Source organism: Chionomys nivalis, chromosome 24 (genome assembly GCF_950005125.1).
Source record: "Chionomys nivalis chromosome 24, mChiNiv1.1, whole genome shotgun sequence".
NCBI classification, from domain to species: domain Eukaryota; kingdom Metazoa; phylum Chordata; class Mammalia; order Rodentia; family Cricetidae; genus Chionomys; species Chionomys nivalis.
In genome coordinates, this window is record NC_080109.1 from 41,899,570 (window position 1) to 41,926,455 (window position 26,886).

The 26,886-nt window shown below is 43.5% G+C and overlaps 1 protein-coding gene across 1 annotated transcript; it reads left to right on the forward strand.

Annotated features, from left to right (window-relative positions):
* Positions 1-1,319: 1,319 nt before the first annotated feature.
* On the forward strand, positions 1,320-16,343 carry Samd7 (sterile alpha motif domain containing 7). The gene is made up of 7 exons (XM_057757364.1): positions 1,320-1,420; positions 3,013-3,137; positions 3,860-3,938; positions 5,482-6,092; positions 8,161-8,279; positions 12,403-12,513; positions 16,227-16,343. The coding sequence occupies exons 1-7, from the start codon at positions 1,320-1,322 to the stop codon at positions 16,341-16,343; spliced, it is 1,263 nt and encodes a 420-aa protein (XP_057613347.1).
* Positions 16,344-26,886: the final 10,543 nt, after the last annotated feature.

A 26,886-nucleotide genomic window follows, 5' to 3' on the forward strand; every position in this document is an offset into this window, starting at 1 on the left:
GTACTTGAATTTCCCATCTGATCAGATTTCTATCAGAGAAAGAAATTAAAGAAACAATAGCATAGTTAAATGTTGTTACATTTTCAGTTTTCACACCATATAAATAAATTATAACTATTTTAAAAATCCAACCAAATGATACACAGAATGAAAAAATGAAAAAGAAATAAGAATCTGTCCATGAAAATCAGAGTATTTCTGACTTTTCTTTTTTCTTGTCCCAGTGAAGATTAAGCCCAGTGCCTCAAGCATGCTGGGAAAATCCCCCCCATTTTCTCCTTTGGTCTCAGATGTTTAAGATGAGAATTGAGAATGAAAGCGAAATTAAGATGAATGACCTGTTTAACTAGTACTGTTTAATATTTAAAGTAATCCCAAGGATGCTAACGGTTAAGAGAGTAAAAGGCAGCCAGCCCCCCTTTCACAACACTCCATCTCTGGCCACAGGCTGCTGAAGGTAGCGTATGCAGACACGTGTTTATATACACATGAATATAATTTGTTCCCTCGTTCTGATTAAACCATCTCAGGCAATCAGCTCATACCCGTCCTAATTAGATGTCTTTTCAGTCATTAAGAGGACCTCTCTCCTCCTTTTCTGTTTGAATCTTATCAACTATATAGGAATATTTTCCAAAGACCGAACATCCTGGAGGGCTTGTACACTTCCACTCTGGAAATAGGAAGGATGTAAATAACTTGAAAGAAGAAGCTGTATCCCTGGAATCTTACAGGGCTGGTTCTGTGTTATTATTGTTTGTGATGTGGTGTGGCATTGCCCTGGGGACTGTAACAAACTCCAGGGCACAGTTATAAAACGAGTTCTACAGAAATTATCAGTGACTTCCTTTGGGGGATTTTTGTAGAGTTGAAGTTTGGTGCAGTTCATCTTCTTAGGTGCTGTGAAGAGGTTGTCCTTATGTTTAAGAAAAACTCAAGGAATTCACAAAAGTTCAGGCATGGGGCCCAGAGTTCAATGACAAGAACCCATAAGAACACATAAAGGCAAAACAAACAAACAAAAGCAGGTGTGCGATTGTAACCCTGGCTCTGGGAAAGCCGAGACAGGAAGGTCCCTCGGGATTACAGGCCAGCCCCAGGTTCCTAAGGCACAAAGGGGGCAGGCTCTTGAGGAGAAGCTGCCACACCTTTGCCTGGAGGGGCACACACACATACACACACACACACACACACACACACAGAGAGAGAGAGAGAGAGAGAGAGAGAGAGAGAGAGAGAGAGAGAGGAAAACAATCCTCAGTACGCTCTGGTTAATGCACCTGTTTCTTTTTAGAATTCCATCAGAGTCACGAGATCTGATGACAAACCCCATGATGTCTGTGAACCCTTTATTGGCAGCATCAGGCCATCAGAGGATCCCACTGATTCCTGCACCGTTTGGGCCTCCAATTGTGGACAGGTATTTCTCTCCAATATAATAGAGAATCAGAAGAGTAAATGAATTATTGTCAGAGTTTGGGACAATGCTAGCATTAGCATTAGATGCTAGATTAGATAAAACAACATTGGGGTTAGCTTAGTGAACTGTGCCACGACCCAGCTCTCTGCTGGTCTTCCCTTCAAAACCTAAGACTCTACTTTCCCTTTGAAGCGGGTTGGACCCACAAATCGATTAAACACATTTACTTGGACTGTGACAGGCAATATCAAGTGTAAATTCTGCTCAATCAGTCTTCTGAGACTACCACCATAAAACACAAGGACAACATGGTGTAAAGAAGAGATGTTCAGGGCTGGAGGCGAGGCTCAGCAGTCACAAGCACTGGCTGCTCTTTCCAGAGGACAGGGTTCAGTTCCCAGCACTCATCTGGCAGCTCACAGTGGTCTGCAACTCCAGCCCCAGGGGATGCAATGCCCTGTTCTGGCCTTCCTGACACTACACACACGTGGTACCTACTTACATCAGACAGAACGTCTATACACATAATTATTTTAAGTAAAGAAAAAAAGTAAAAGACATTTAGGTTTCCAGTTCTGGAGATTATGAGTTCAAAATCACATTCCTGCACAGTCAGTTTCTGGTGAGTCCTACTTCCTGGCCAAGGATGCTGTCTCCTCACCACGTCCTCACAGGGCCGCCTTCCGTGTGCACATGCAGGGTGCCCTCCAGAGTCCTGCTCCTCTCCTTAAGAGAACCAATCCTATCAGATTAAGGCAGCTCCACCCTAAGTCTATAACACCTGGATTGCTTGTCGCCTAATCCTTCTTTCAACAGCATGGAAATTGTCAGCATTTTGGTTATACATTCTGGCAATATTCTAGATTCCCTTCTTTGTAATATTTTGGCATTCTGAAGATAAAATAAAACCCAGTATCTGTCCTTGTTCGTGGAATGTGAACAATAAACATGTTGCCTCCTGAGTTGGCCAAACATTCATCCTAGACAGCCAATGCCACCAAGGGACCATTAAGTATGAACAGACTGTGTGCTCAGAGCATAGTGCCCGTTGTGAGTCCTCCAACCATGTCACTGACTGGAGTGGGTCTCTTCCCAAGACAGCCCTGCCTATAGTGCTTGCTGTGCCTCTTCCTCCTACTCTTCCTCACCATGCTTCTCCGTGACCACAAGAGTTCGGGGCATTCACACCTTAGAGTCCCAAGCAGCTCTTACAAACCCCAGGACCTAAGTGAATTGGTTACTTTTGTGTGGCTGTGACCACTACACCTGATTTTGGCTACACTTCTAGAGGATTCTGTCTACCACAGCAGGGAAGGCCTGCCACAGCAGAATAATCCACATCACGCTAGCCCCCAAAGGGAGGACACTTGCCTTCTGCCCACTTTCTCCTTTGATTTCATCAGATTCCCATGAGATCCTGCCCTCAATAACCCTCTTGAAATGCCCTAGTGAACCTGTCAAGAAGTGTGCTTCAATTTTCTAGATGATTCTGAATTCTATTAACTTAGCAATGAACTTAGATCACCACACTAAGTAATAGAAACTTTGTATAATTCCAGCCATAGTCTGCTCATGTCTGTTTTCCCTCCTAGAGATGTCTTGTCTTCCAGTGTGGCTCCAGCAGGACCAAGCCAGTTTTGTGTTCCTTCCCAATCTGGATCCTCTTTTGTTCCCAATGCAAATATGCTAAACCGGCTGTCGGGTCACTTCTCCCCAGGTACGAGCGATGAGTGTGTGGTCCAGTCTGTGGAGCCCTGTGAACGACTGTGGGCTGTTTAAGCGGCTGTTGATGCTCAACTCTGGAGATCTGGGCAGCAACTAAGCCTTCACAGTTTGTGCACTGGCTTTCTAGACAGAGCTTGTGCATATGGTCTTATAAGTCATAGTGAGAATTTAGCTTTTATTCTGATTTCATTCTGGAGATGCTTGGTACAGTATAGCCAGAATTTATAATAATGTGTTACATAGTTAAAAATTGCTGATGGATTTCAAAAAGTCTACACCATAAAAATAATAAAGCTATGAGATGATGAATATGCTATTATCTTGATCTAACCATTCTTCCAATGTAAGCATTTATCAAAGCATCACATTGGACCTTAGAAATGTGTATCAATAAACAGGACAAGAAAAGACACATCACGGAGGTTTAAGCCATCCTCCCATTTGAAGTTTGACAGGAAAATGCCACCAGTCGTGAGACTGACAGTTCAAGGAAAAAGCTGAAGCGTTATCTGCTATTGGCCTGGTGGTGTCCATCAGGTTCCAGCCAAACAGTATAAGATTTCGATACCGTTTTCCACATTCCATTCCAACGAAGGGGTAACTGCAGATCCTGTTTTGAATTATTTTACTATTTTCAAGTGCATACTTCTAATTTGTTTGTGGGATGGGGTATTCTCTCCCTTCCTCCTTCCCTCCCTTCCTGCCTCCCTCAAGGCTGGGGCATTTTACCACCTGAACCCACAAAGGCAGTGGCCACAAGGAACGAGATGTTTGAGAGACATCATACTGCCAGGTAACTGAATAACATTGTTTGATTTGTCTTCTATTCAGTCCCATGACTGTTTGTTCATCTGAGCTGTCTTAAGTAAATTAAAATAAATGAATTAAAATTAAATAATTAAAATAAACAAATTATCAATACATATAAATACAGTAGAAGTACATAAGGGTATGATGACAAACACATGCCCTCTATACACACAGGTGCTGATCATTTACAGAAAGTACTTCAGGTGCATTATAGAATAAATTATTCAAGCTTTTAATAATAAACAGAAGGTTAAAAAGGAGACGGTGGGGTCTGGGGATTAAAAAGTTTAGTGAGGATGCTTGCTGCGCAAACAGGAGGACTTGAGGTCAGATCCTCGGCATCCGCGTACAAAGCTGGGTGAGACCACACGTGTTTTTAATCCCAGGGCTAGAGGCAGGGATCAGTGACAGCGGATTTCTGGGGCTTGCTATCCTGTCAGCCTAGCCAAAGCCTGCTGAGCTGCCATCTGAGTAAAAGACCTTCCTCGAACAGGATAGTCAGGTGGGAGGACACAGGACAGGAGGACACCTGAGGTCCTCCTACCTCTCCACATGCATGTGCACACGTGCTCAGGCACACACCACACACAACACACGCACATACCTACCCGTGCCCACTCCACACAGCAGAGCTAAGAGTGGATGGATCTGCATATTCAGTAGCTTTCCATTGACCCACAATACAAAATCCTGGCCGTGACTCCTCTGAATCCCCACGGGCGTTTCTGTCTTAAATGGTTTCCGTTCTGCCTGGAGACAGAAGTGAACTCCTCTTCAGATGATGTCATCAGAACCCAGGACATCTCATGTCAACCTAACAAGGTCTTCATCTGTCATGGCCAGCAGCAAATAAAGTACACCCATAATTAACAGAGTTCGGCCTCAGGGAGAGGGGAAGGTCCCGGTGGTCACAGGCCAATGGGCAAAGTGAAGTGAGCTGGAACAGGCCTCCCTTCCTTGCCTACCCATCCGTGTACAGGGATCTAGACCCAAGACAAACACTAACTGCTTGAGTTCCACTAACTATCAGTGTGCTGTGGAATTAGTCACCTCTATGAAGTTTAGTGTCTGACAAGAAACTACTCCATCATCCCCTCACCTGCTAAGGCTCTGTGCACAACAGGTAAGGCCCACAGCAGAGCCTCAAGCTTGCACTATGACAGTCACCCGACCCCTCCAGTTTCAGGCCTCCTGCCTCCATCAAACACTATAAGCATAGGGACTAGCTTAGGGAAGGTAAGGGCCCCCTGAAATTACATTTCTGGGGCCCCAGGATGGCTCAGCAAAGCAAGGTGATTGCTGCCACGCCTGCCGATCTGAGTTTGATCCCCAGCATACACATAATGGAAGGAGAGGTTCAACCCCATCACCGTTATCCTCTGACCTCCAGACATACACGATGACACGCATGTACCCACCTCTCCATGCTCCAAATAAATAATAAATGAATAATTAACAAATTATTTAAAAAATTCAATTTCTAACGATTGTCTGGAGACATGTGAACTATATCATTTTGCTTTTAGGGCAGAAATGGAAATGTATTCTCTTCACCAGCAAAGGAGGATGGAAAGAGTTAATCCCAAGGGACTGGCTGGCCTAGGGACACCCCTCTTTTATGGATCGAGTTGCCTGGGTGGCCCTGCAGGCTTCCAAGGCAGGGGCATACTGCCTGCCAGTGATCTGCATTTACACAGAAGCACCTCCAGACACCTTCAGGGGAACCCTATTCTACTGGGGAATAGACCACACTTTACAGAATGCTGGGGCCAGAAATACCGACTCAGGAGAAGCTCAGTTTATCAGAAACCTCTAGAGAGCAACACTGAGAGTTTCAAAAATCAAGCAGAAGAAAAAGACGCAGGCCAGATGCCTGTGGTCCCCTGCGAAGAGGAAGAGGATAGCGAAGACCCAGAAACTGAAGTAGACAACATCCGGAAGTCAAGGGAAACTGATGAGAAGCCAAGCTGGGGCCTCACCAACACCTGCATAGAGCCGCAGCCAAGTCAGACAAAACCCTCTTCCCCGGAAGCCAAGGCTCAGGGTGGTGGGAAGGAAAAGCCCTCGGAGCAGGTCTGTGGAGGCGGTGATGAAAAGAATGGGCTTGGCCTGCCGGTTTCCATATTGCCTATGCCAGGTAGGTGTCTGGGATCCAGGGCAGGTCCTCAGCAGCTCCAGGTGACAGGGCTTCCCATCGCGGAGGAAACTGTGACAGCCGTGCGTCATATTTTGGGCTTCATTTTTATTTTCAAACCCTCTATCTCTCTCACCATTTTTTTTTTAAAAAAAAGGTATTTATTTTTATTTCATGCACATGGGTCTTTTGCCTGCATGTGTATAGGGCACCGTGCGTGTGCAGTGCTTGCAGAGACTGGGAAAAGAGCATTGGATCCTCTGAACTAGAGCTACAGGAGGTTGTGAGCTGCCTGGGTTCCAAACCCAGGCCTGCTGGAAGAGCAGCCAGTGCTCTTAACTGCTGAGCCATCTCTCCAGGCCCTTCCACTTCTAGTTTCTTAATTCTGTTTTAAATGACGACTTGAAGTCATTTTATTCTGTCACTTCTCATAAGTCATATTAGAAACACTAGTCTTGATATTGCTGTTTAATAACCACTTTACACAGATTAAGAAAATAAATATAAAAAACTATGGAGATTTTTAATTAAAATTTTAATTTAGCCAGCTGGTGGATTTTAATTAAAATTTTAATTTAGCCAGCACTTGGGAGGCAGAGGCAGGTGGATCTCTGTGAGTTTAAGGCCAGCCTGGTCTACAAGAGCTAGTTCCAGGACAGGCTCCAAAGTTACAGAGAAACCTTGTCTTGAAAAACAAAACAAAATTTAATTGTGAATTTCTTTAACATGAACTAGAGGTCTATTTTGTGGTGGATTTGGGGGTTTTGCCTTGCTTTTTATTTATTTATTTTTCTTTAGGTTTTTTAATTTATGTATTTTTAATATTTATTTTTCTTCATATTTTTCACTCATATTCTGCCTGCATGTTTGCCTCTGAAGGTGTCAGATCCTCTGGAACCGGAGTTGCAGCAGCAGACAGTGAGCTGCTATGTGGGTGCTGGGATTTGAACCCTGATCCTCCGGAAGAGCAGTCAGTGCTCCTGACCACTGAGCCGTCTCTCCGGCCCCAAGGGCTTTATTTTAAAAGTATAAATTCTATCTCTCCTGTATCCAAATGTAGAAAAACTGACAAAAGCATGAACTATCAGTTTTGAAAATATCATTGCAGTACAGAGAAAATCTCACATTGGATAGCTCTCTAGAACTTGTTTGGAAAGAAAATGAAAACACAGAGGTTTGGCATGTCTCTGATGGTTCTGTCTTCCTGTCTGTTGCCGTGATAAAACAGTGTGACCAAAAGTGACTTTAGGAAGGAATCTATTCTGGTTACAGTTTTTGGTCACAGGCCACCCACCACCCAGCAAAGTCAAAGTAAGAACTCAAGAGAGGAACTTGAAGGTGGCCTGCTTGCTATTGCACGCAGTGTTGCCTCCAAGGAGGGAATTCACTTCCCAGAGAAGAAATGTGGCAGGCACCATGATGAATACTGTGTTCAGTCTAGCAGAAAAGTTCATAATATGAGATAGCTTTTCTTATCTGGTTCAAGACCACCTGCCTTGTGGGTGGTAATGCCCACAGTAGGCTGAGCCCTCCTACATCAAGGAGCAATCAAGACAATTCCCCCAGGGAACACACACACACACACACACAATCTGATCTAGGCAATGTTTCCATTGAGACTCCCTTCGCTGATCTTAGGTTGTGTCAACTTGACAGTTAACGTGAACTAGGGCACTGCTACAGCCACCACACCGACCACTTCACTGTGAAGTTCTCCATTTGGGTTCAGACCCTGATGGGCACAGGAGACCACATAACATGGTACTGCAGCATTAATATGGAAGATTAATCTCACGGGACCTTTCTGTCAGCACCTCAGAGACCACAGAGCAAATCAGCCCCTTGTCTGTTCACCTAGAGTGACATCACTGAAGAGACCTTAAGAGAGGGCAATAAACCTCCTGTCAATGTGCCTGAACATCTTTAGGAAGTTCAAAATTGTCCCATATAAATGGAACACCTGTGGTGACAGATGTTAGTGAGTTCGTACAGCTAACTGAAATCCTGTGTTCTAAGGATCGCCTCCTGAACGGAAGCGTCACACCACATGTGACTTTTTCTCACGTTACAGGAGCACAGGCACTGGGTGCACTCAGTAAAGCCTATTCCTTGGCTGATATTCAGAAATGGACCGTAGATGACGTCCATGACTTCATCAGAAGCCTGCCAGGGTGCTCAGACTATGCCCAGGTAACTTCGTATTGTTGCAAAACTATGAAAACTTGAAACTATTTAATGTACAATGAGTTTTGTCAAACTTCCTTTTTTCCCTGGAAGGGGAAAATTCCTACTAAAACCCCCATTTTCTGACACTGTTTCTCATTGGAGAGATGTCTATGACTAGTAGACAGGTGCTGGAGAAGCTCTGGGAAGAAACTATTTAGCTTGATTTTCTATCCTTAATTTCTTGTCATGATAAGGTGACTCAGATACTAAATATCCAGAAAGAATGAGAAATATTTACTACAGTGCCTAAATAGCAGAAATATGTACTTTGTCCTAAAAAAAGACAAAAGGGGCTGAGGAGACAACTCGGTCCATAGACTGTCGTGCAAGCAAAAGGACGTGTATTTTCAGTCCCCAGAACACGCACATACACATGATATACACACACATACACACACAAACACACACACAAGGGGAGGGCTCAGCATATAAGAAGCTTACTGTAACAGTGTCCTGAGGTCTTAGCTCCAGAACACTTACAACCAGACGCCGTCATGCACATCTATAATCCAGTGTGCCTAAGAAGAGATAGGAGGTAGAAACATGAGAATCCCCAAAATCACGTGAGTGAGACCCTGGCCTAGGCATCATCAAACAAGAAGACTATCTCAAGTATGGTGGGAGCAGAGGACCAACACCTGAGGTTGTCTCTGACCTCTACACATGCATTGCATGGTGTGCACATCACGTTCACACACATGAATATGGCCATACACACATGCCAAAGTCAGGCATACTAGTGCCTGCTTGTGACCTCAGCACTGGGGCTTAGGGTGAAAACAATGGATCCTTGGGACTTGCTGGCCAACCAGACTAGTCTAATTGGCGAGTTAGCAGCGAAAGGAAAACATTCTCTGTCTCAAATAACAACGTGGATTATATCTGAGGAATTACATTCAAGTTATCTTCAAACCTTTATGTGTGTGCACACACATGAGCACAAACACACAAACAAGAAACCAGGAATAATGGCATACAACTGGAATCTCAGCCCTCGAAAGGCTGAGCCAAGAAGATTGAGAATTTGAGGCCATCCTGGGCTGTACAGTGGGGACTTGCCTCAACAAACGAGCAACAAAGAAACAGTCTTGCTCCTACAACAATATTACCTGTAGGCTATGCTTGATGTAAGTTGTGCCCTTGTGGGCAGACAGAAGTCATACAAACATCAACACCTCAGACTTTGCTGGCTAATTGTGTTCAACTGGATATCAGTAGCCCAAGAAAGTCTACCACTCGTTTCTAGAACTTTCTCAAATGTATTTAGGATGACCACATTTTGAAGTTTTCTCCCTTTGAGCTACTGCATGTGACATCAACTACAGGCCAGCTACCCTGCTAAGCACCCACTGCTACTCTCTGAGAAATGAGGAGATGTCAGTGCATTCTGGGTACACAGCCCCAAGGGACTGTTTCCCACACAGTCCTCACAGGAACCTTTGCCAAAGATGCCTCCTTGGGTTTGATTCACAGCCCCATCCTTTGAAAGCTTTTGTTTAACTCCCTGGGACTGGTCAGCTCTCCGCCTGCCACCCTTTTCTGGATGCTCATCCACCTTGCCAGCCTTGCGCAAATGGAGTCTTTAGAAGATGTCTGGAGTCAGGTGTGGTGGCGCACACCTGGAATCTCTTCACTGTGAAGCTGAGGCAGAAGGACTGTGAGTTCAAAGCCAGCCTCAGCTACACAGTGGGACCTCCCCTTCATCTGGAACAAACATCCAAACCTCGAGAGAAATAAAGCCACATACGGAGCTCAGTCTTTCCGTCACACATACTTTGTCAGTGCTGTGCTACTGCTGACTGTTGGGGTGGAAGCGTCACCTCAGTCCCTGGCATCCATTATCCAGAGTCTGGAGCGTTGGGGGGGGCGGGGAGTTCCATCACAAGCTCCACCCCCTGAGAGTTGTCTCAGCCCAGACTCCACCTCTGAGAAAGCCCGCCAAATGGTGACCCCTCCCCGGTGATGCTCAAGGCCACTCCCACAGGGTATTTAAACTGCTTCCACTCCCCAGAACAAACACTTGGTCTTCCTTCCCTGTCTCCTCCCTAAGGTGCTGGAAGGCCACCTGGGAGTTCTGGTATCCATTAAACCTGGGCTTTTCCTAATTTGGTTTGCTTTGGTATGATTTGGATTATTGCATCGGCGGAGAGGTTTATCGGGCTACAGAAACTTTTCATCTGGAGGTTTTATTGTAATTTGTTGTTTGTTATATTCTCTAAAAGAAATTTTATCAAAAACCAAAAATAATAAATTAAGTAAAGAGATACAATGAGAAGATTTGTGACTTAACTGTTTAGGGATGGCCAGGAAACACTGTAACTGTTTATTATAAGTACATATCTAGTTCTGGCATATAAAATATTTATCTCTAAAAATATCTGAAATTGATTTTTAAAATATGCACATTTATATTGTAGATTTGGCCCAATCTGCACTAATGAGAAGGATACCCCATGTCTAGCATGCCCAAGCTCTGTGTTCAATCCCTAGTGCCCTATAAACTCTAGCATGGTGGTGCAAACCTGTAACCCCAGCGCTGGGAAAGTAGAAGAAAGAAGATCCAAATACCAAGGTCATCCTCAACTGCATAGCCAGTTTTGTGGCCAGACTGGGCTTTATGAGACCCTGTCTCAAAACAACAGTAAAAAAACAAACCAAGGGTAGCTATTCAGAAGTTTTTAGTCCCTGAGTCTGTCACAACCACAAAGGACTGGTCAACATTGTCGAATGTAGCCAGAAATGTAACCAGTATAAGCAACTGGAAGAGGACCTGTGTTTGGTACAGCACAGGCTCCTAGAGAACCACCGAGACGGGATTAAGGGAAAGCGGAGGAGCAGAATCTCTTGAGAAGAAGAATGGCCAGGAAGTGACATGGACACAAGAGTAATCAGGCTGCATCTGATCAGTGGGGCTGTTGGGAAGGAGAGGAGGGCAGGTGTGGAGGCGAGTGTGTATTGTCATTCCCATCAGCCTGTAGTGCTATGGCAGCCCACTTATGTGTTAATGCAACAGCAAAGAGGAAAGGAGGGAGACTGCAGAAGGGGTCCCGCTGTGATCCCTACAGCTGTGAGCCCCTACAGAAGAGATCCCGCTGTGAGCCCTACAGCTGTGAGCCCCTACAGAAAGGTTCCCGCTGTGATCCCTACAGCTGTGAGCCCCTACAGAAGGGATCCCCCTGTGAGCCCCTACAGAAGAGATTCTGCTGTGATCCCCTACAGAAGGGATCCCCCAATAAGTCCCTACAGAAGGGATCCGCTGTGGGCCCCTACCATGGGGTAGGGTGGGGGCAAGAGAAGGAGCTGCAGCAAACTCTTAGATTAACTAGGGAGGTGGGAAGATTTTAGGTCTGTTGTTCAGGTTTACAGAAAATTCTACCTACCATTTTCTTTTCCTCTTCTTTCTAAATTAGAAGGTTGTCTGAAAATGAAGGGGAACCCTGTAAGTTCTGAAGTCTGAGGAGAGGGGAGAAGATTTAAAGCTCAGGAGTTGAGCCTGGGAGGTTTCTGAGGCAGGGTGAAGTTGGACATTAGGAAGTTAAACCACTACGGTCGGGCACACTTCTTCACGTCCACTTCCTTACCTGCCTGGATATCTACCCTTCTTCAGCAGGCTCCTAGCTTCCGGGAGGAGAGCGTTATGCTAGAGTCAGAGCAGGATCTGCTAGGAAGCCCTGGTGGGCAGCTCTTCCCCAGGCTCTCCTTGCCTTTGTCCACCATACACTTGGCACTGCATCTGGCTACATGAGGGGCCATGTTGTTTGTGATGGCTCTTTCCACATCCTTTTATGCCACCCATGTTCCCACTTACTGGTTTCCCCAAGACTACATTCACCACGCTGCATCAGGACTGCACAGTAAGTGAGACGCAGATACTGCCCTCAGATCGTTACCCCAGGTCGAAGTGAGTCCCACAAACAGAACTACTGAGCATTCCAGATATTATTAAAGACATCATGACACTGGAGCCCAGACAAGCCAGCAACAAAGAGAGTTTTATACAGCTCTGTGCCACCTTCAAGAGGTGTAGGAGACACTGGTTTTACTTCAAAACTCGGCAACCAGGCTAATGATTTTTGGGTTTCCTCAGGTATTTAAGGATCATGCAATTGACGGAGAAACACTGCCCCTCCTCACCGAGCAGCATCTTCGAGGCACCATGGGGCTGAAACTAGGCCCAGCGCTGAAAATTCAGTCTCAGGTATGGCAGCTGCACACAATTTAGTACACAGCAACGATAAAAGCCCAAGAGAAATGGGTCACACTGTGGTGTTGTCATATTAATAGGTACTTATTTAACCTCGCGAGCTGAATGTGGAGGGGTAGTACCCACTTGTAGATGTGGCGGGGAGGCGGTATGCGGCTGTGTGCTGGTAAGCGGTTAGCAGGTCTGTCTCTTTATGAAGAGAAACAGGCCTGACCTGTAGCTTTCATAGTGTCAGTGACCCCTACAGACTGACAAATTCATAAATGTCGGTGGATACAGAACTGGGAAGAGACACATTGCAACACCTCATTTCTGAGTACACCATATGTAACAGGTGTGTTGTATCTCAGATGTAAATATCCCTAAGAACATAGATAGCAATAAACAGTAATTATAGATAAATAAGGTTTAAAGCAAGTAGCAATGTGCAAACAGATGTTTTTCTCCTGCCAGCCTGTTTCCAAATACCCGGCAGTTGCTTCCAAAATAATTGACTTGGAGGTTTAAATTAATAAATTATAAATTAAATTAATAAATTATAAAAGCTGGACCAATAAACTCAGGCTTATTACCAACTAGCTCTTACATTTGAAGTTAACCCACATGCCTTATTTACAGTCTGTCACTTGTTGCTGCCTTTATTAGCACAGTGCATTCATCTCCTGCTCCCTCTGTGTCTGGCTGGTGACTCCTGACTCTGCCCTTCTCCTTCCCATCATCCTTAGTTTGGCCATCCTGCCTATAATTCCTGCTGGTTACTGCCCAATCAGCATTTTATTATAGCAATTAGAGTGGCAAATCTTTACAGAGCACAGGAAAATTATTCCACAGCAGCAATGAGCTCTAAATATTTATTACTTCCATTTGTCATATAATTTACTTAATTTTAGGCTTATTTAAGTTTTAACGATGGCATGTTTTTAACAACTAGCTTGCAAACATCCTAAAAAAGAATAAAAAGGTAATAATTGGCTCTTGAGAGCTGGCTGGGCCAACTCCAGCACCATCAGCTGTCGGTGATGACTTCACAAGCAAATTCCTCTGGTTCTTCTCCCTGCTTCTGTTCTTCCCGAACCAGAGTTACTCACGTACCATGAAAGGTGACTCTTTATGCCTAAGGCAAACCATGCCACTCTCCGCTGCAAACCCTGTGGTAGCTCCCCAGTTTCTTCAGAGTCCAGGGGAAAGTCTAGCGTCCACACTCCGTTCAGCAGAGCAGCTCTTCCTTTCCCCGCTGCCAGTAGCACCTCCAGGCACCTGCTCACTTGCTGCTGGGGCTCCTTGAACCCCTTCAGACATGTTCTCTGCTAGGGCACTCATCAGCTTTGGAAAGTCCCTGCCTAATATCCTCATTCTTGGTCCCCTCATCTTTTGGAAGGTTTTGTTTGTTTGATTTTGCTTTCTTATTTATTTTGTTATTGTTAGTTTTTGATTCTGCTTTGTTCTGAGACAGGGTCTTACTCTATATCCCAGGACAGAATCGAAGTCACAGAAAATCTCCTGCCTCAGCCTTCCTGGTGCTGGACTACAGTCTAGAGCTAGCAAGCTCAATTCTTACCTTCATCTTTGTTCAATTGTACCTCCTCGCCGAGGCTTGCTGTACCCACCTTATTTAAAGCTGCACCCCACCCTCCCAGACTGCTGATGTCTCTCTCTGCTCGTTTTTTCTCATACACTTTTGCCCCTGACCATAAACAGATCTATCGGTCATATGTAGTTTTAATTGTTATTTCCCTCTGTCCCCTTTAGAATGCATGTTTCATGAGAGAAGGAATCTTTACTCTTTTGTGAGCTCAGAGCATACAAGTTTTTCTAATAGATCAATTTCTTTTTTAAAGAGTGGACTGTCTCAAATGAAACAAAAAGCCAGTAATTAGTGTGCAGCTAAATTTATGCAGGCCTGCCTGTGTTTGCCAGAAATATTTATATCAGGAACTAGAACTTCAGAATGTCCTTTCAGGGTCAGAGAACTGAAGAACTGAGTTTAGGTCCTCAGCACTCATGGGAAAACAAAATCACTGGGCATGGTGGCATGCACCTGCAATCCTAGTGTGGCAGAAAACAAAATCACTGGGCACGGTGGCATGTACCTGTAACCCTAGTGGCAGAAGGCAGAGGGCCCCAGAAGCACACTGGCCACCTGGACTTACCAAACCCACCACAGCTTCAGTGAGAGGCTTTCACTGAAATATAAGACGGGAAGCAACAGAGGAAGACAGCATGGACCGCTGGCCTCCACATACACCCCCTCATATACATGAACATGTGCACATAAACACACACACATGAACATGTGCACATAAACACACATGATAAACATGTACACATAAACACACACATGATAAACATGTACACATATATACACAACCCCCCCCAACTTTTAAAAGAAAGAATATCCTGCCACTATCATTTTTGTTTGCCTAAAATTTTTAGGATATGGAAGTTCTTTATTTTTAATCCTATGTGAATAGGTTCTGTTTCTACACGTGGCATCCTGTATGTGCCTAGTGCCCATGGGAACCAGAACAGAGCACCAGATCTCCTGGAACTGGAGTTACAGACATTTGTGAGTTGCCTTGTAGGTCTGAGGATTGAACTTGGGTCCTCTAGGAGAGCAACGAGTGTTCTAAGCCCCCAAGCCATCTCTCCAGGCTGGAAGCTATTCAGCAGAGCACAGTAGCACCCGGATGTTATTCCAAGATTTAGGACACTGAGGCAAAAAGGCAATGAGTTTAAGTCCAGCCTCAAAATAAAAGAGAAAAGAAAGGGCTTCTGCTGTGAACACCTAAACACCTAATGTCTTTGCCAGGATTCTGTTGTGGGCTTTTTGTTTGCTTGTTTCTTTTAACTTTTCATTTTAGAATAATTTTAGAAGTGGTGAAGTTGTAAAAATAAGACAGAAAGTTTACCCTGCTCTCCCACTGTCAACACAACACCTACCACATCAGGATCCTTCTCGTCGGAACTAAGAGCTAACACTGATACAGTGTGGAACTATTTGTCAGTGATTTCTTTTCATTTAGCAAGAACAGTATCTCTCTTGACATACTTACAGACAGTTTATGGTCAGTTCTGCTGGACTTTGATTTGCTGTTTTTCCTTTCAGGGTCCCCAAGTGATAGCTTTTCGTCCCTGAAAGCCAGCAGAGTGTTAGATCCCAGGTACCATCTGCCAACTGGGGAAGACGCCATCAGTAGCAGTTGTCAATCAAAGGAGACAGTATGAAGTCCTTGTCACTGGGAACCAAAGTAGCAGAGTTGGAAGGCTCTGGGGATTCAGAGGGCAAACAAGCAAAAGTTTGTCATTGACTAAGATAATAAGGTCTAGGTACCCAAGAGGGAAATTGAGGGCAATCCCCATGATCTTGGACATGAACAAGAGTAAAGAACCACCCTGCTGCCAGGCTGGAATCCTAGAGGATGGGTTTGAGCTGGGCATGCAAGGGAAGAAGCAGATGAACCACAGCAGAACCAGAAAAGAAACGGAAATTTGGAGCCAGTAGACACCCGGTTTACAGCTGTAAATATCATATGACTCTAAAAACCAAACAAGGCCTACCACATACCAGAAGCATGACCTCCTCCATCTATATAGATGTCCTGTGTCTGAAATTACCTCAGCCTTCTTTCCCCACCCCCCTTGGTTAATACAGGGTTAGTTATCAAAAGAATCCAGACTTAATTACTATAATTATTTTGTCTTCAAAGGTATCTCAGCATGTGGGAAATACATTCTGTAAGAAAATTCCTTCACTCCCCACCCATGCAAGGCAAGCACTTGATCATCCAGCAGACGCATCTCCTCTTGTGGATATTGACTCCTAGAGTGACGGGTTGAGCATTCCTTCTTCCCCGGATATAATGATTCCTAAAAGAACTGAGCAAGACAGTTTGAGAAATTAAAAATACTCAGAGACAAATAAGTCACTCCCAGTTTTCTAGAGTTGCAGATGTTACCAGCGATGTGTGACAGCTTCCTGTGGCCAAGTCGGGGACATGGAGAGGAAGCCCATGTTCCTAGCGTTGTCTTGGGAGGATTTCACCCAACGGGCTTCTTTCCTGCCAAGATGAAGCCACCAAGCACCAAGGTTCTGGAGAATTGTTCTTAGAAGAAAATGCTAACGGGGATGAGAATTTACAAACATCTTGCAAGCTACAGGCTTTGACACCTCTGTGAGGAATATCCTGCAGCAGCTGAGAGAAGAAACGGAAGAGCAACTCTTCTCCTCCTCCTACTGCTCAGCCCTGGTGGAGACACAGGCTCCGATCTGAGGGGCAGAAGAGAAGCTGACCACCTATCTCAAGACGGGCAGCGTCTAGCCAGGGGTAGGCCCTATGAGGGTAGAGTCAGGATTTGTTGGAGGGGTGAGGGGGAATCATCTGCATGCAGCAGGCTGGAACTAGCAAGAGGGGGTGATTGTTGAGGAGACTGTGTCTGCTCCATGTGGAGTCCCAATCTTCCACTTAACATTCGACAGAAAGACTAAAGGAACCCAGAGGAAAAAGACAGCAGTTCCATCAGAGAGGGGACTTAGCTGCAGGCATAGGAAAAGGTCTTATTTCACTGTTCTGAACTGTAAAGCATGAGAACAAATGTCTGGTTTTGAAATTCACAGCTCACGTGAACTAACCCTCTCAGGAAGCCCACAACCCCATTGTCTAGTGTGTTTGCCCTGTGTAACCCTTGCCCTTAGAGTGAGGCTGGGCCAATGAGGCCTTTCTAGTGGAGCACATCCAGAAGGTCTCACAGGGATCACTCCCGTGCCTTCTGTCTGCTTTCTATGACAGTTTTCATCTCCAAGCATCCCTGGGTCGAGAGCCACGTGACTAACCTTGACAGTGGATACTCGGAAGCCTGCCAACAGCCTCATGTCATTCAGGTACGTGAACGTGGCATAAGTCTTGGCCCACAGACTGAAGCCAGCTCACAAGACCCTGGTCCAGGCTCTCAGCCATGCCTCTGCTGGTTCCTGACCACAGAACTGCTACAGCAAACAAGCTTTTTTCAACCATTGTGTTTGGAGTCCTTTCACAGCCATGGAGAATCTAAACACACAGATCTCACGTAGTGACACAAATAGCACACTACTGAATCCACTTTTGGTCTGGACAGTGGGGTCCAAATCCTTTCCGCAGAGACCTTGCTGATTTACTTGGGTTCTACTGCCTTTTGTTTTTCCCCAACGACAATTTTCTTTTATATAAAACTATTTTATGACATTTCTGTGTACATGTTGACATTAGTGTGGCTTTAGACTTTGACACTAGAAAGGAGAAGGCCAATAGAGACATTGAGGGCTTCAGTCTCAGACCGTGGACCTGTCTCATGTGTGACGTGCGAGTGGAAAGGGGGTTACTGGAGTGGGAGGGCATCCGAGGGCCGAGGGGCTGGAGACAGAGGATGAAAGAGCAACGGAAATAGTCCATGTTTGGAAATCTCATTATCAGACCGAAACCTTTGTGAATTAATCTTAAAATTAATTCTAAAAACCCTTTTATACCACCAAACTGTGAATTTCTGGCTTAATCTCTTGATCCCTTTGCTGAGGGTCAATGAGAAAGAAGAAAATACCCACAAATTTCAAAATTTTATTAATTTTGCTTAAGATGACAATAAGCTGGACTATAGCAAGCATTGGGATTTTGATTAATGTAACTTGCAGAACCTCAGTCTCTTTCCCTTTTTAACTCATCTAACCCTCAGTGTAGAGAACTATCTGGACATGTTACCTACTAGGAGTCCCAGGCTCTAGAAGTTCCATGAAATGCCCACTGTGGCATAGCAGATGCTGGGGAAAGAGGTAAAAACTAACACTTCATTGATTCTCTGGCGTGGTAAAGGGATCACTGCTTCCATCCACATCATAAATTTCTTATTCCTGCTAAAGAATCTGTCAGGCTGGGACTGTGTCAGTGTTGCTCAGAGGAAGACATTCAGATGCGCCGATGCGCCAGCCACATCTACACCAAAAGCACTCAGCTTAATTTTAGATCCTTGCATTTAAAAAAGGAATCAGAGATGGTAACAGAAGTCTGCCTGGCTCTGACAACTCTTGATCAAAAAGGAGACTGAAATAATCTGCCCAAGAAGCTCCCTGCTCTCTTTCTAGTTAGAATCTACTTTATATTTTAAAAAATTACAATTATTTATTTTATTTTATGTGGAGTAGTGTTTTGCCTACATGTATTTGTGTGCACACACGCGTGTCTGGTGCCCTCGGAGGTCAGAAGAGGACATCGGATCCCCTGACTGGACTTATGAAAGGTTGTCATCCACCATGTGCCTGCTCATGTGGCACCAGTCTCCCATCCTCAACGAAAGCAGCCAGTGCTCTTAACCCCTGAGCCATCTCTCCAGCCCCTACTGGGTGCTATTTAACAAAAGGGCTACTTCAGTGACTGGGATTGTTAGGATTATGCTGGCCTGCCCTGTCACCTAGCCAGCCCAGGGACCTATGACTGCTTCATCAACACGCAGGTGTGGAGGTCTTTTTAAGAAGACAAGCCCTGCCCACTCCTGTTCTTTCTTCCCACCAATCAAGTTCATCTTGGCCCTCTCCAGTCTCTCTCTCTCTCTCTCTCTCTCTCTCTCTCTCTCTCTCTCTCTCTCTGCTGTTCTTCTGAAGAGGCAGCTTTCTGTCTCTCTCTATCATCCCTCTTCTCTCTCCTCTGTAGACAGAGACTGCTCATTCCTTTCCTGGCTGCCCCAACTCAAATAATGACGCAGAAACTATGTTAATTACAACACTGCTTGACCTATCAGCTCAGGCTTTTTATTAACTAACCCTTACATCTAAAATTAACCCACTCCTATTATTCTGTGTATTACCACAAGGCTGTGGCTTACCAGATAAAGTAGTGTGGGACTTTTATATTATAAATTGCAACACTCCTCTCTCTCTCTCTTTCTTTCTCTCTCTCTCTCTCTCTCTCTCTCTCTCTCTTTTCTTTTCTCTCATATCTCTCCCTTCCTCCCCCCTACCTTCCCAATACCCTCTTCCTAAATAAGACTCCATACTCCCCAAGTTCTCTCTGCATGGTGTATCCTGTTTCTTGCTCATGTTCCTTACTGGCCATTAGACCCACCAAGGTCCCACTCTGGCAGTATCTTATAGGGATGATTTTGAAGGCTGAAAATTTCGTTATTGCATTATTCACTATTTTATTGCTGTGAAGAGATACCAATGCCAAGGCAACTCTTACAAAAGTGAGCATTTTATTGGGGACTGGCTTACAGTTTCAGAAATCTGGTCCATTATCATGACGGCGGGGAGCATGGCAGCAGACATGGTGCTGGAGAAGCTGTTGAGAGTTCTACATCTGGATCCACAAGCAGCAGGAAAGGGAGTGACACTGGGCCTGGCTTGAGCTTTTGAAACCCACAGCCTACCCTCAATGATATTTCCAACAAGGTCGCGCTTCCTAATCCTTCTCAAATAGTGCCACTCCCTCATGACTAAGCATTCCAATACAGCAGCCTGTGGAGGCCATTCTTACTTAAACCACCACAATTGTCATACAGAATTTTCAATTTAGATATTGTATGACTTTTTTTCTGTCTGTCCATTTGTGTGCTCATCACACACAGTGTGTGAGTGAAAGTCAGAGGGCAGCTTGCAAGAATCGCCTGTCTTCCTCCTACCATGTGACTCTTGGAGACCAAAGACTTGTGAGTCAGCTTTGCTGGTTCTTCACCTGCTGAGCCATCTCGCTGGTCCTAGGACACAGGTTCAAATCCTCCTCTAATGCTGTGTTGCTCTTGAGCACACTCCACTCTCAATAAACATAAAGTCAAAGATAAATCACAACATTGGAGAACCTCCTTTGTGGGAAAATCTGTCACAGGAAGAATTATTTGATAAACAAGATGTTACTACTACTTACGGAATATTTTGTTCAGAGGAATTGAATAAATCCTCCTAAAAGCATTAGAACTACAGAGAAGAAATAAGACAAGGTCTTGCAATGTAGACTAGTCTGGTTCCAAACCTGCAATCCTTCTCCCTAACGTGGCGTTCTGGGGTTACAAGTGCACCCCATCACTTCCAGCAGTAGGTTTTTCAGTCTGCACACAGGCATTTCACTACAACTGTAAGGAAGCTTTGTTTACAGAGAGTTGAGGCCGTTCACTGTCCTTGTCCTGCCTTTTCTCTGGAAGATGAATCCCTCTTTCAACAAGTCCACGCAAAGCCAAAGGTGTCTGATGTGTCTGATAACAGCCAAGAGGTGTCATTGTGTGACTGTGAGAAGCTAATTTCACCTGTAAAGGAGATGATTCGTGTGAACATTGCTGGGTGTCATTTTTAACATGCTTGTAAACGGTGAGCACGCTTTTTAAAAATTCTCTCTCTAATACATTTGGAATCTTTGGCCCCTTCTCCAGTGATCTTTATTTTGATAGTTGGAATTTTTAAGTGTGCTAAACTGATTGTTAAATTTAATTAAATGATTATTTTACTCCTAGTGTTAGGAAGATATTCTCATCAAACATAATAAAACAAGAGATTCAACATCATTTCACTGTTTAAAACAAATTATTATGATAGTCTCACTATAGATTAGTATAGATTGGTGGGAAAGTAGGAAGGCAAACTACAATGTATACATTTCTATTTGTTTTCAAATTATCTGGGGGAAACATTATTGATACCTTTCCCCAAAACAGCTATCAAATTAAGTTAATTGGCCTGGGAATGGGATGTAGCTTAGTGGCAGAATACTTAATTAGCATGCTTAAGACCCTCCATTGTGAGTACTTAAAAATGTTTTGGTAAAATTAAACTAAATGTTCTGTAGTAACTATTTAAATGTGTTCTTTTTTAACACATGAAGTGTCGAAAGTCTCTCGCCAACACTTTCAAAAATAGCTGGGAAACCATTAGAATAGTTGGCCTACAATTCAACTGCGCAGCAGAGACTTCGGGAGCCAGGATGAGTGTGGCAGTGCATCCTACCTCCTCAGAGCTCACAGTCCAGGAGACACAGTCCAGGGCACTTACTGTAGGTAGGAATAGTCTGTGTGTGAGTGTGTCTGTGTGTGTGTGTGTGCAGCTAAATCAAATTTAAGGAAGAGAGTATCAAATGGGCACAAATTCTTTCTTCATTCGTTCCCTCAGCCTTGCCTCAACTGTGCAATAGGGAATAAAATGTGCTTAGCCATCTCAGGCAGCTCTCTGCGTTCCTTCTGAAGTCGCTGGGCTTCTACACACTTCTTTTTCCTTTCCCCGTTGCACTGAAGCTGCTGCCACAGTGTAACATTGGTTCAGGGTCAATGTAACAATGTTACAATGTAAACCACAGTGTAACAATGGTTTCAGGTCCTTTAATACTTAGAAATCCCCCAGTGGTTAAGTCGGCTGCCTGGGTTTTTCACAAAACCACTCACTTAATTGAGCAAGAAAACAGATAAATATCCAAAGCACAGGAAACAGAAAGATCAGTAAACATTTATTTATTATTTTACACAGATATGGGAGGCCCACCAGCAGTTCTAAAGCATGGTTCTAAACAGGACTAAGATACAGCATTTTCGGTCCTTAAAGAGTCATGATTCCAGGCCTGATGACTTTTCTTGTACTAAAGGCATAAGATACAAACATTGCTAGATTTTATTTCCACCAATTCTTTAGTAATATGACATTCACAAAAGTATTCAAAACACCACTTACTATTCAAAATACTTCCCTGCTCTTCAGAAAATATCTTTGTGTTGTTGTTGTTTTGTGTTGTCTTTTTCCTTTTTAACAGTATTCAGGATCAAGCCCACGACCTCATATATGTTAGGCTAGCGTTCTAACCCCCAACCTACTCCATCCCCAATCCTGAGAACTTTCCCAAATTACTAGTTTAATTAGGCTACTTCTTAGGAGGTATTAGTTACCAGCACTGCAAATCATTAATTGAGGGGTTATTTTTTTTAAATTAGGATAATACAAATTTTATTTAAAAATTCACAAACATTAACATATGAAAGAGAACTGAGTCTGGGTAGATGCTATAAAACATAGTAACTTTAAAAAGAGTATTTTTAATTTTAATTTTTAATTTTAATTTGTCCTGTCAACTCTCATCCTTTGAGTTGCTACCCACTGAAAGCAGCGACAGACTTTAAATTCTTTATACTCCTTTAAAGTATCTAAAAACCTAAATATTCAATAAATGAGACTGAAAGATTAAATAAGGCAAGGTGATCTCTATATGTTATAATGATCATAAAAGTCATTTCTTTATAAACCATGTCTCACATCCCTCAGCCCTTTGGAAAACAGTGGAGTAGGGTCTAGAGCAGTCATGCATATGCCCATGGTTCTCCAGGTCCTCTGTCCATCACAGTTACTGCCCATAGGGCTGATTTCACTAGACTACTTCAAACAGCCTCCCTTCCCCTGAATTCCACTCAGGTTCAGGCATGTGTGGTTGTTTGAAAGAAAATAGCCCCCAAAGAAAGAGGCACTACTAGGAGGTGTGGCCTTGTTGGAGTAGGTGCGGTCTTGTTAGAGGAAGTGTGTCATCATGGGGATGGGCTTTGGGGTCTCTTTTCTCGTTTCACTCAGTGTAACTGTCAATTGACTTCCTGTTGCCTCTGAGTCAAGATGTAGGACTGATGTGGGATGTCCTTCTGTATATGTGTTGTGTTTATTCGTTGATGAATAAAGGTGTTTGGGCCAATGACTTAGCAAAGTAAAGCCAGGCAGGAAATCAAGAGAGAGAGAGAGAGAGAGTAGGTGAAGTCAAAGAGATGATGTGTAGCTGCCAAAGGAGACAGACACCCGAACTTTACCAGATAAGTCACAGCCCTGTGGCAATACACAGAATAATAGAAATGGGTTGATTTAAGAAGTAAGAGCTAGCTAGGAATACACTTAAGACATTGTCCAAGCAGTGTTGGAATTAAGATAGTTTCTCTATGATTATTTGGGCAGCTGGGAAACAAGCAGTCAGTCTCTGGTTACAAAATGACGCCCACTGTTTGGCAATGTACATTTGCATGAAGCCTAAAAAACTTTTAAAGAAAGCACTTCTAGACCCACAAAAGTGGGAGTCACTTGGAGCTTCTTGGTATCTGCATTTTTGTTTTCAGACAGGCTGTGTTTGCTGGCAGCTAGCAGAGGCATGGCTCCTTTAAAAAAAAGTTTCCTGACTGAGCAGTAGCAGTAAAAACTGTGAGGTGTAGCGCGCCACGGCATGGCGCTGTCATGTTCTCAGGGTCTGGCACTAAGCCCGTTGCTGCCATTTGCTAGTTGTCCCTAGTTAGTAAACAACTTCTGTGCATGCTCACCTCTGGCCCAAGAGTGGTTTGAATTCCACCTATCAATTGCTCACACGTCTTGCTCACGCGATCGCCTCAGTGTGGGCCGAGCCAATCAAGCAATGACACATCATAGGCGGACCAGGCGCTGTATATATTCCCCGCGCGGTCGGGCTCGGGGTCTTTTCGCCTCCATCTAATCTTAAATCTTCTGCGCTCCAATAAAGTACGTTCCAAGAAGAATCCTGTTGTGGTAGTCTTCTCTGCCTGCGGAGTTGCGCGCCAGTGAGGCTTCTTTAAGAAACAGCTTATTGGTTCATGCTGGCAGCACAAAGAGCTCTGACTCTTTTGGGAAGTCCTGCACTTAAATGGGGTTTGTGAGTAGCTGATACTAGTTGCTTAATGGCAATATAGACCTGCTGTGTCCCTGGTACTGGGGCGGTGATCATGGCTTGTAGAAGCGGTGAACATACATACCTCCACCATGTTGGACTGGACAGAAAAAACAGGCAGGGCTGCAGAGTGGGTCATAACCACATTGTCCACTTAACATTAAAAAAAAAAAAAGGTGCTCCTGGTTAGAAAATGATTACAGATATGCAATTAAGACAAATTCAGATAGAAATAAACCTATGAACAAATCATAGTGTGTTTTTAAAATGTACACAAGCTTGGGAGAGAGAAGAAAGAGAATATAGACAGTTATAAAAAGAAATAGTTTTTAAAAAGTAAAACCAAGTCTTAAAGAGACAGTTAAAGTAATATAAAAGAGTACAGACAGTCATAGATTAAAGGAGTAAAGAAATATAAGCCACAGAAAGAGGGAATATACACAGAGAGTCTGGATTATGTGTATTATTATGCTTTCTTTGAATTTTTTGACTGCAGAAAGACATTTGATTTGGGGCTGCTAAGTTAAACCAACATAAAGGTATCTTGACTTCAAAATTTTACACTGAGGATATGTTACTTTGGAAAAAAGGTTCTGCTTTTGTTTCTACAGAAGATGAGAACCTGTGGATTCCTTCCGGCTAATGTGGTTTGTTGGAACAAGACCCCAAAGTAAAGGTCTCCGTGAACCCTAAAAATACTTTGCCTAACAAACAGCATGTAGCAGTTTGGAGAAAAGTATGCCCAGATTTCCAAAATAATTGTTTATAAATGTTTGTTTTCCTTTAAAGGGAGATATGACATGAAAATGAATATTTTTCTTTGGTGTGGATCTCATTCTATTGATACTTTTTTTTTTTTGTTTTGTTTTTTTTGAGAAAGGGTTTCTCTGTAGCTTTGAAGCCTGTCCTGGAACTAGCTCTTGTAGACTAGGTTGGTTGGCCTCAAACTCACAAAGATCCGCCTGCCTCTGCCTCTCGAGTGCTGGGATTAAAGGCGTGTGCCACCACCACCTGGCTTATTGATACAAATTTTAAATTGATTTTGTTACACTGTGTATATGTATTTTTGCTCTTGTTTAATGTATTGTGTTCATGCAGCTCATTTTAAAATGTAATATATAAATAAAAATTATATAGATTAGTAGATACTCATCTGTAATAGTCAAGCTTGTAGTCAAGTTATATTAATAGATAGTCATCTATAATAGTCAAGCTTGTAGTTAGTTATATTTTCTAGATATACAGAGATATATTTCAGTAAGATAGATGTCTTCAACAAGTCAAAGACCTATGGAATATGGCATTTAAAATTTTTTAAAAACTTAGACTCTTCTTTACATTGAGATATGTCTGTTTCTGGCAGCACCAATTACTTTAGAGAGTTAATGGGCATTGAAGAAACTCATTATGGAATTTGCCTTCACTGTGACAAGGCTAGCCATTTGGGCAAGACACTGCTCTTGGCTGTACTGTTTAATGGTATACTGTATGAACTGGACATTTAGGACCCACAGAAAAGTGACTGCTAAACTTTCCAAAAGATGGGATGGTCCTTCAGGGTTCCTGCTTCACAGAAGAAACTGCCAGACATTCTGCAGGACACAGAGGAAAGCAACTGATGAACTTTGCCATTACAAGGCAGAACAAATCTTCAACTTTCCTGCTTCATGGAAAAGTCTGCTGGATACTCTGGGACTAAAGGCTGAAGATGGATACCCCAACATTACAGAAAAACTTTGGGTGACTGTCTAGGGAGCAAGATGTCTCTCTGTCAGTTCTAGAACTTTGGAATTTATTTATAATGTACTTTCTTTTTACTTGGGTAATATTATATCCTTCTGGGGTTTTTGAAGAGTTGAAGACAGATACTTATAGTTTTCCTTAGTTATGATAAAGGGTAAATTAGATATAAAACTTTACACTCACAAAGATAGGACAGATAATAGAGTATTTTTTTAATTTGCCAAGTATAAATGAACTAAATATTGTAACTATAATTGTTGCTTGATAACTGTTTTGTATATATAATTTCACTATGTTAAAGTTAAAACCTTTTTTATTTAGATATAAAAGGGGAGTTGGTGTGGGATGTCTTTCTGTATATGTGTTGCATTTATTGGTTGATGAATAAAGCTTTTTGGGCTAATGACTTAGCAGATTAAAGCCAGGCAGAAAATCAGAACAGAGATGGAGAGAGAGAGAGAGAGGGGGGGGGGGGGGAATTCAAAGAGATGCCATGTAGCTGCTGAAGGAGGCAGATGCTGGAACTTTACCTGGTAAAGTGGTGATACACAGAATAATAGAAATGGGTTAATTTAAGATGTAAGAGCTAGCTAGAATACACATAAGCCATTGGCCAAGCAGTGTTATAAATAATATAGTTTCGTGTGATTATTTGGGTCTGGGCAGCCGGGAAACAAACAGTCTTGGCTACATAGGACTCTCAGCTGCAATACCATGTCTGCCTGCTGCTGCTATGCTCCCCGCCATGATGATAATGAACTGAACCTCTGACCTGTAAATCAGTGCCTCAATTAAGTGGTTGGAGTCATAATTGCTCCTGGCAACACCGATCTATTCCCCAGAGAATGCTGAGCACCAAAGACACGCCACTTGGAGCTTGTTTTCTTCTTGGCCAAACTGGCCTTTGGAAAAGGAACTGCCCATGCCTCAACCACTGACAAAATGCACAGTGTCTGGACTGGACAAGCAGGATACAAGAAGAAAG